This window comes from Acanthopagrus latus, chromosome 24 (genome assembly GCF_904848185.1).
Source record: "Acanthopagrus latus isolate v.2019 chromosome 24, fAcaLat1.1, whole genome shotgun sequence".
Taxonomy (NCBI): Eukaryota; Metazoa; Chordata; class Actinopteri; order Spariformes; family Sparidae; genus Acanthopagrus; species Acanthopagrus latus.
The window spans coordinates 9,438,350-9,449,063 of NC_051062.1; the positions used below are offsets into that span (position 1 = coordinate 9,438,350).

General features: G+C 46.0%; 1 protein-coding gene across 1 annotated transcript; it reads left to right on the forward strand.

The window, feature by feature from the left end:
• The first annotated feature begins 448 nt into the window (after nucleotides 1-448).
• Nucleotides 449-2,972, forward strand: LOC119015093 (thymosin beta-4-like). Its single transcript, XM_037090739.1, has 3 exons — nucleotides 449-605; nucleotides 1,783-1,892; nucleotides 1,989-2,972. Exons 1-3 carry the CDS (start codon nucleotides 493-495, stop codon nucleotides 2,018-2,020), a joined length of 255 nt encoding a protein of 84 aa, XP_036946634.1. The 5' UTR covers nucleotides 449-492; the 3' UTR covers nucleotides 2,021-2,972.
• Nucleotides 2,973-10,714: the final 7,742 nt, after the last annotated feature.

Consider the following 10,714-nt stretch of genomic DNA (forward strand, 5'->3'; position numbering starts at 1 on the left):
CTAAAATTTAGTTTAAAATTGATGAAATATTGTTCTTTTAAATCTTTTGTCTTGAACCTTTATGATTCCAGCAGAGGGGGAGTCATTTATTTTCACTATAGGTCCATAAATAAGTGAGACTGTGACATATTTTAGTATAGTATTTCACCTGCTGCGCAGTGACGCCACCTCGCCACCAGGGGGAGCTGCTCCTGCACAAATGTGCAGCTGCAGACACTGAAGTAACGAGGAGGGATGATGTGCAGTGGAAGTCACATTTTTCAGAAGAAACGCAGCTGAACTAAATGATGTCTGTTAAACGGAACCCAAAGAGAACTGAGATGGAGATGAGAATGTGTGAAACACGAGATTTATTCACAGTTCGATGGTGAAATCGAGACTCCGGTGAGAGGTTTCGGTTTGAGCTCTGTGGATGGATGGTGTGTGAGTGCGTGAGAGTGTGCATGTGTGTGTGTGTGCGCGTGTGTGTCAGACGGAGGCTGGGAGCTGGTGATGTCAGATGTCATTAGCATATTTCTGACTATATCTGAGCGCTTGCGCAAAGACGCGCCACTACTGCTGCACCGCACCGAGCAGAGACCTTCCAGCCGTCAGAACACACTCCGGTAAGACCCCGACCCAACTCATAACAGCTCCACACTGGGTTTGGATCATAATCTGATAGTTTGTCCGGGTGTGTGCAGGAGAGATTAATAGTGTGTGTGTGTGTGTGTGTGTGTGTGTGTGTGTGTGTGTGTGTGTGTGTGTGTGTGTGTGAGGACTGTGGCGCAGAGTAGGCTGCGGCCAAAAGAAATTATGATGATGATGATTTGGATTTTTCGTTTTGTTTTTTTTTGTTTTTTTTAAAGTGATTTTGTGTTTTAAAAATGTGATAGTGACACAAGGGCAGATGGCGATACGTGTGTGTGTTGTGTCTTTGTCCTGACGCGTTCACTCATACACACACACACACACACACACACATAGACACACACCAGCCTCCTTTGTTGCCGAGCTGCACCGTTATAAAGACGTGACGCGCTTCGGACGCACCGGTGGATGGTTTTTACGCGTTTTTTGTGTGAAAGAGGTGCGTTTAGTTGAACTTGGGCTTTTTTAGATGAATTATTTCTCGGTTGGAGGAGCGAGGTGGGGGTGCATAGCGACACAATCTGGGCGGTGGTTCCTTCAGATTGCACCCCAAGAAGCAGAAGAAGTACGTGACAAGTGAATGTGCGGATGTCGCACAGGCTCCATGTGGATCTCTCCTGATTTACGCACATAAATCCACATTTTAGCTCGTTTTTTATTTATTTTTATTTTTTATCCATCTGAAGTGATTTCATATCTTATTTTATTCCATTTTTACGCGCACCCGTTTCTTCATATGCCTCCTCTCGCTCTGCCCAGCATGGGAACTCCTATTGTTATGTAAATGTCGGCTGGGATTTGAACGCCTTGGACCGGCTTCATTGTCTGGAGCGGGCTGAATGTGTGTGTGCGTGTGTGTGTCGCCGTGTTGGATAACGGGGATGGATGCCAGTCGAGTCCGGGTGAACAAAAGAAGGCGGACGCACATTTTGAGGGGAAAGTAGTCCGCATGTGCCTCAACTGAGCAGATTTTTTTTTTTTTCTTGACCACTGAGATTTAGGCAACGCCCTTCCACTGATCCATCCAGCCTGAGCCACGTGCTCCCACGGTTTTATATAAACATCCTGAACACTTGCAACAGCTTGATTTTATAAACCTCACATGGTAGCTTATGAAAATCTCTCATTATTTTGGGGGGGTTTTTTTGGCAGATCTGCAACCATGAGCGACAAGCCCGACATCTCAGAGGTGACCAGCTTCGACAAGAGCAAGTTAAAGAAGACGGAGACGCAGGAGAAGAACCCCCTGCCGACAAAAGAAAGTAAGTGTTGAGTACAGAAGCTTAAGCTGGTTTTTTGTTTTTTTGTCTGCCCTCCTGTGCGAGTCTAACGCCTCCTCCTCTCTTTCTCCCTCGCAGCCATCGAACAGGAGAAGGCGGAAACGTCATGAGGCCCCTCTCCTCCCGTCATGCACTGTACACCCCCCCACCCTCCTCCCGCATTGCCTTGTTTTCAGTCACTTCTTTTAGCTGTATAACCTTGTAACCGAAATTATGAAACAACAATAACCAAGCTGCACATGCCTGCGGACGGATGTTGCCTTCGCCAGGGCGGTCGGCCCCCCGTCCCCCCCAACAAATGCCACCTTTCGCCGCTCGTCTTTCCGTAGGGGGGGGGCTAGGATGAGGAGGATTTGTCTGAGGGCGGAGGGGTGGACCCGCCGGAGGTCTATCCTTCGACACCACCTTGTTGACCACCAACTTCGACGTACAGTGGAGAGAAGCGGGCGGGACGAGGGCGTGGCCTCGCGTCCCCAGGGAGCTCATCATCGTCTCACCACCGACACCCACCACCTTCCTGTGTGGCTGCTTTTGCGCCAAAAAAAAAAAAAAAAAAAGCTGAGGCGTCAAGCTTTTTAATTTTTTTTCTTGTTGTTGTTGTTCTTCTTATTGTTTTTTCTAATTTTCGGAAAGAAAAAAAAAATGCACAACTTTTGTTTGTACGCTGGCCAAAATGTAAATGCCCTCCCCCCCAAAAATTGATTGTTTGTCACCATGTTTTTTTTTTTCTTTTTGTATGCACACAAGGATTGAAAAGTGTAGCGGATTCCATCTAGATCTGGGAGATGCTCAAACGGACCTAATTAACGGTTTACTTGTAACAACCTTTCTTGTCAAGAGTCATTCGGGATAGCTTCTGTGTGTCGCAATCTGTCTTTGAATCGTCTCGAATGAGGAAAAGGAGATAAAAAACAAAAGTAAAGATACTGGTGATTTGATTCCATGTGTTCGCTTTCAACCGTAGATTGAAATTCTTTGGAATTCATGTTTATCTGCCACAAACCATTACAAGAAATGGAAAAACCGTGAAATGTTGTAATAAAAAAGAATTTGTTACTAAAATTCTAGCTTTCTCTGGCAATCTGTTTTTGGAATTTTTTTAGCCTTACGTTACGTTAGCGAACATTCAGGTAACGTTGTATCTCACTTTAACCAATTTAATCACAGTTGGCCTCATGTTTCATTAACAAATGTTTACATAGAATTGTGGTAGCTTATTTTAATCCATTTTATCAGAGTTAGCCTCAAGTTTCATTAGCAAACATTCATCCAACATTCCTCTATCTTATTCTAACCTATTTGTTCACATTCAACCACAGTTAGCCTCACGTTACGTAAGCTAATGTTCATGTACCCTTGTTGAAGCTTATTCTACCGTATTTTATCACAGCTAGCCTGCATGTTACATTAGCAAACATTTGTTATGTTGTCCTAGTTTATTGTTATCAACTTTGTTTAAATCCAACAGGTAGTCTCATGTAGCATTAGCAAACATTCATGTAACATTGTTGTAGCTTATTTTAACCCATTTTATCGTATTCAACCACAGTTAGCCTCACTTTACGCTAGCTACGTTGATATAACATTGTTGTAGCTTATATTCCGCCTTTTGTTTTACAGTTAGCTTCACGTTACGTTAGCAAACTTTAATATTATATTGTTGTAGCTTATTCTAACCTATTTTTTCACAGTTAGCCAGCATGTTACATTAGCAATCCTTCATGTTATGTTGTCCTAGTTTATTGTAACCAACTTTGCTGGAATCCAGCAGTTAGTCTTACGTAACGTTAGCAAACATTCATGCTACATTGTTGTAGCTTATTCAAACTCATTTTTTCACAGTTAGCCTGCACAAACATTCATGTAACATTGTGTCAGCTCATTGTAACCCATTTTTTTCTAAATCCAGCGGTTGGCCTCGCCTTACATTAGCAAACACTCACGTAACATTCTCCTAGTTTATTCTAACCCACTTCTCACACTACCTCACACTCTTCAGGCGCTTAGCAATCCGTTAACGTTACTTAAGGGATGAGGCTGTGCACTACTGCAAAGGCTTAAACTTCTCCACAGGGATTTAGCAGCACAGGAGTCGCTGCAGGTTTGTGCAGGGAAGTGAAAGCACCTGTCACGGAAACACATCATGATCATCACCATTAGCACAAAGCTGGCTTCAAAACCAGAGAAATTAAAGACAAACGTTCCTGTAAATCCAGGCGGTAGACTGTGCCGACTTGAGGAGCGGCGGACAGTATATTTAACACAATTTAAATGCACATCAGCGGACGGTCCTATTATCTGGTTTGATTCATTGGCGAGCAGTGGCTTATGTGACAGCGCGCCCTGACCCAGAGAACAGGGTGTAGCCTCAGCAGGAGATTTACTCAGCCCTTCGTCCTAAATTAGCCACCGTGTACAGAGCCTTAATGGCATTAGCATGACACGGCAGACATTTCCTGTAAACGGTGTGCTTTGCGGAACATATATGTTACGTTAGATATATAGAATATTAACCTAACATCAGATACGTCTTTGTTTCAATAATTAACCTATTTTGTAGGTTTTACAGTCACATAGTATTTAGTATGACTGAAACTGCTTCCCAAGTCGATGGTCAAATTGATCTCAGGTAGCCCAAATGGTACGCCAATCTTACATGTTAGTGTAAGTGGATTGGTGTTAAGTCAGTTGCTCTTAATAAGGCATTAATCTGATGAGGAGGAGGAGGAGGGTGGATGTGGTAGGTTAGTGGGCTAGCCAGCGCAGGGAGACTAGGCCAAAGCCTCGCAGGTCCTCCCTCAGATGGGATTAACACCTCCCATCTCCCTTCCCTCCCTTGATCTGCCTCTCCTCTCCTCTCCTCTGCACAGGCCTGCACCAGTCAGCCGCCCGAGAAAGTGACGGAGGATTTAAAGGTGGGGGGTTGGGTGGGGGTGGGGGGGTTAAGATGTGTCAGCAGCGAGCCTGTTGAGATCCGAATGGGTGTCCTTCCTGGTAACCCGTGGCAACAGCTGCTGCTGAGTCACTTCCCGGCGCAGGGCGGTCTGTTTCTCATCGTTAAACCCCGTCCCGTTGGCATGTTTGAAACACTCAGGAGATTACGAATGCGGCGCATTCTGCTCCGTCGTCTGTGTTCAGACATATTCGACCATCTGTCTGCTGCAGGATTTTGGTCCACGCTGAAGGAATGTCTTTGAAACGTGGCCTGATTTAACGGAGGGATTGATTGATTGATGGTTACCAAATGCACACGTGCCATTGTTTAAGCTCCATTAGCGGGCTGTGGCACCACTGGCTTTGCGGAGTCCCTGCACTTAGTAGTAGCTGAGGCACTGGAGGTCACTCGATGTGGTCAGTCTGTGACACAAACAGTGTTTACAGCCATGCACGGTTCAACTCTTGAATTATCCGATTGATTTACATGAACCATAGCACAGATATCCATAATGAACTCTCAAGACTTTGTGGGAACACCAGCAGGTCAACGTATTCTCTTCCAGACGAGGATCTATTGATATTTACTCGGTGAGACAATACTACAAAAAGACACAAGAAGATGCAAGTTAGATTGTATTCCACTTTTTCTGATGGCCCATTTTTCCGAAAACCCCAAAGTTCCATTGGATCAAAAGTCCATTTGTTCAGCAGCCTGTTATCCTGAAAACACCTGCGCATGGCTCCAAAAATAAACACTTTCCCAGCAGTTGTTGGTTCAGTGACTGCCGGCCCTGTCCCTAGTGCTGAATCAGGCCCTATACTAGATGTCATACTCTCAACCTAACCTAATACTGTGGGCAAAAAACACAAATAGAGTGTGTATTTTGGGAAAAAAGGGCCTGTGGAGCAATGGGCTTTTGTTTTAGAGTTAATGGGCTGTCGCACAAATGGGCTTTTGGACCCATTCGGACATTTCCTCAGACCACTGAGGTTTCTGAACAATGGACAGTCCCCATGACTCGACCCAAAAGACCTGTCTGTGTTTGAGTGAATAATTCACACATGTCCTGAGGTTACATGAGTCTGCTTCAAGACACATAAAGAGATGAGAGACAAGGCGAGACAGAGAACCAGAGGCCGGGGTGAGTGCTGAGTTCATTCAGACGCTGAGCTGAACATAAAAACACACTCAAGCTTGCTAACTCACAGCTAATCTACATTTGGTAGTTGACTGTAAGCTGTTATATTTGTGTTTTTTAGGTAAATGTGCCAACAACTGGCCAGTCAGGTGCCGCAAATTTGATTTAGTCGATCATGTTCTCCTTTCTAGATTCCCTATCAGATCAAAAATGGTTTTTGGTTTATGACCAGTATATATGTATAAATATCTGAAAAGCTCATATAGCAATCGGCTTCAGCTGTACTGTGTGCTGGTGATATTAAGCACAGCCGAGCCTCCTCGTGTGCTAAACTTAGATGCTGAAAATGTAGCATTGCTCAGATCACTGGAGAGAAGTGAACAGACACATTATCAGCGAGGCTCTCTTCTCTTGCTGTCTGTGCTGTACACTATCTGCAGATTTTACACACAGTCAGTCATCTTTCTGTCGCTCGCCGGCAGGGTCTGCTCTGTATTTCCATGGCAACAACCCACCCAGGAGCTCCGTCGCGCGTGATGCGAGAGGCGGCTGCCATCCATCACACCTGACCATTAGCTTTAATAAACATCCAGCTCGTCTCTGACTGCAGAGGTGCAAACAGAGCGTGGCGAGTAAACAGGAAAACGAGTCATTGTTGTGGCTTCCTGTCCAAACCATATCTCGCTGTAGATTCTCTGCAGTGTCATTATCAGCCCACCAAAAAAAGAGAGCTGACGTCTGCTGCGGCATGCAACACTTGTTCCTCCTCTGCTGCTGTGCTGGAGGTCACCGGCAACAGACGCTCGCCCCCCGATGCTTTTAATCGACACATGGCGATGACATGCGTATGTAGATATGAGCGGCCATCGAGGGCCGTGAGTGTGTGTTAGCTCGCAGGATGTGACTTCACAGTGTAATTCAATACAGCTAACAAAACACTCCACACAGAACCAAACCTTTAACTAAGATAATAGAATCGCACACGAGTCGATGCTATTACATAATAGCATTAATCACCAGACGACCTTTATTTTCTCAGGTGGTAGAACTGCAGGAAAACTCATCTCAGCTCCCAAAGAGAGCCTGCGGATTATTTCAAACTACGTTTAACTGTGAGGGACTCAAATCTTTTATCTCCTCGCCCCGGAGGATGTTTTCCACTCAGTGATCGTTTCTGTCTGAGGTCTTTCCAGTTCTTTACAGAAGGGGATTTCCTTGATTCGTGTCCAGAGTGACCTCAACCTGCAAAAGCCCAAGTCATCACAATCAAGGTTATATGTTTTACAACCTGACACGAAACATTAAAGTGATATCATGAAACAGAATTAGCATTTTTTTCACGCGGCGAGAGTTGACCCTCAGAGTGTTTTACCAGCCACGTCCTCTCTGTGCGGTGTGTTTACAAGATAAGTGCCGCTCTGCGTCCGGAGTTAGCAGGGGAGCAGGAACTGACTTTTTTTATAGCGCTTTTCTGAACAAAGACACACACAAAGCTCACACACACGAGCCGACACTGAGCTGCAAGAAAGAGCAGACATGAATTGTTAGCGACAGGAAGCCGCTCATGATGTCGCGCTGCATAAATGATCATTACAACAGATCCTGTGGATTGGTAAACGTCCGTTAAACAGTTGTGTGACCGCTTATTACACCATGGAGCTGATGCTATAAAGCACAGCCGGCCTGTTTAGAACCAGTGGAGCAGAGCGGGCGTGGTCCGACAGCACAGACAGGGCTCGGCTCTCTGCTGCCTGTCTATAGCTCGGGTTGATTATCCCAGACATGCTCTATTAGTCTGGCCCCAGGTGGGGCCCCGATCAATGGTGTCTAAATGGTGTTGATGTTCACCATTGCTTCAGCCAAAGCACTGCACAGAATCGATGCGGCCGTATAGACAGCAGAGCACTTCTCGGTGTGTCAGCCTGACTCATTGTGACTTGATGAGGTGGTCCTGAGAGTATCCACTCTGAGGAGTGTGAACTTTAGAGTCAGTGTGACTCCTCATATCAAGCTCGAGCGTGCACAATCGTGATCCTGCGAGCAGCTGCGCGAGCGACTGGCCTTCACGCATGCACGAGTCTCCTCAGTGCGTCCGTGAGGTGAAAGCACGGAGACGCTCTCAGTGGCTGCTCTCCTGAGGGTTTACACAGAGCGACAGGCCTGACATTTCCCCCCCCCCATCCGAGCGACGAGCCTGCGACTGCAGACCAGACGCCCTCCTCCCTCGCCGCAGGCACCGATCCGGGCCGCCCTCTGCGTCTCCGCTTCCTCCTCACGCAGGAGGATGTTGCTGCTGCCGACACCTTTTGGTTTCTCTTTCACAAAGCGTAGAATTAATGCTCCTCGCAGCCGAGCCCCCCCCCCGAGAGCTACGAATGTGGAGCCTGCACATCAATATTTCATAAGCTAAAGAGGATTCCCAGTCCTTTTTAGAAATGCATGTGGGATGATGCATTTTAAAAATGCAAGAAATGCAAAAATGTATATCTTATCCTCCAAAAAAGATGGATTTCCTGAACCTCATGATTCTAAGTTGCTCTTTTATGCAGCATCACTGCAAATGCTCACTTCTCCTTTTCACAAGACTGAGGCCTTCACTGCTTTGGTTGGACTTAAATAATATTCAGATCTAGATAAAAGGCTCTTTTGATAACTGAATAAATAGGATTTAATGTCCTGCTTCTGCACCTTTTCTAAGAATCTGTCTAGCAAAAGAAACTCTGAGAAAATATTTCTCCTCCATCAAATTGGAAGAGTCCCTGAGACGAGTGCACGGTGCCCAGAGACTCTCCGAGGCCGAGCTGCCGGGTAGAAGAATGTTGATCATGAGCGTTAATTACCCGGGCGTCCCAGAGAGACCTGCTTAATTACTGCCCCCTTGTTAATAACAAGCTGAGTCATGTCACGTCCTTATTTTAATAATCAGCACGGGACCCTCAGAGGAGAAGGCTGGGAAACTACCTGGCAACCAGAAACCCAAGCTTTTTATGTTGAAGACACTTCCTGTCAGCTCCTGGTGACCTCTGACCTCTCCAGAGGGTTTAAAGAGGATTTCAACTGATAATTCATAGATCACGCAGATGAGCTCCTGATTTATCTGTCGATCTACTTTCAAACTCTCACCTTTGGTCTTTGAGCTTCCTGTAAAGTCACAGGAAGAGCACGATCACAGATAGAAGCAGCTGAAATGAGTTTCCTGCAGTGTTTGGTCTCACACTGAGGAACACTTGTTGCAAACTCGTCAGAGCAACGTGTCGTCCAACAGTGTCCGAGTGTTCATAGGTGAACGTGATGACCTACTGATATGAAGAGGAGTGAGACACTTCTTTCCTAGAAGACGCTCATAATGTTGCACTCATTGTCACAAACAAAAAGTGTTGTGGTTGTCTAGTTGACGGCTTCGGAAAGATGCTGTTTGACCGTCTGATAACCTCCTCAGTTGAAGCGTTTGGATGCTTTTAAGACCGGAACGTGTTACTGTGGTTTGCGCAAAAGCAAATGTGTCATTTGGAGGCATTCATGTGGCTGTTTTCTGTGCTTGTACAACCGACAGCCCACATTCTCCTTTTGAACTCGTGATCAAAACAAAAAAGTAGGATCAGCCGATCGACTTGAAACGGCAGAAACGCATTCATCAGCGTCGGAGCAGCAGCGTGGTCACTGCCCACGCCATCTCTCCACCGGCCAGATGCTGCTGACTAATGTCCGGTTGCGGGAAAAATCAAAATGGACAAAATTGAAATCAGCTGGCCAAACATCGGGAAACTGAAGGCTGCGGTGCCCACATCTTTACAGAGATCTGTCTCCACCGCAAAATCTCAGACGCATGTTGAATCAAGACTGCTGCTCCTTCATGTCTTGAATGTGCAGTATGTGTGGATGGATAAATCTTCCATATGAGCTTCAGTCTATATGTGCCTCAGCTTGCAGCACCTTTGGATAAAGCGCTCCTCTCTGTAATTTTACAGCTCTGTATATGCAGGTTGGAAAGGTGCCCGGGCCTTTTCACGCCGTCCTGGCTCGAGTTGCGTGCGTCTGATGAAGTTTCACTTCTACCTCGCCGGCCGTGGACGGTGTCTCTCAGCTAACCATTAGTCAGGTTGTCGTCTGCACCATCAGGGTTAGAGTTGCACTGATAATTGAATCTGTCTGAGCTGTGTGTGTGCCACTTATAATTACCCAACACTGCCTCCCTGCTCGGCTCTTCACATGGCCTCGAGGAAGTGTTTTTATTAAAACCATGAATAACAGAGGTGCATGTGCCTTTTTTTGCCGCCATCTATCAGCTCATTATCTTTGTTTTGAGGCCCTGGGGTTAATGGCGTGCTCGCACTACACCGCTCTGTATCTCATCTTCTCTTCGGTGAAGACTCCTCGTGGTGTTACATCATCTGGCGTATGTGACATGAGACGTACAGAGTTGCTCAAACAGTGTTGCTCAAAGGCGTCATTGTGCAACCCCCTCGCAGATGTCTGCAGCGCACTCGATATTATCACCTCGGGCTTTAATGTGTCATGTGTGGAGTGGTGTCAGTTGTACATACTTAGAGAACTTGGGGGGAATTTAATGCATTAAATATGTTTCAACGAATGGATCTCACAGACACTGATTGAACCTCAAGTCCACACCACACCCATAATCTCACTTAACCTCACATCTCACAGTTGTCAGACGCAGTGTTTATATTTTATTTCCCTCGGTGAGGTCAGCCTAGTTGCGATAACGCC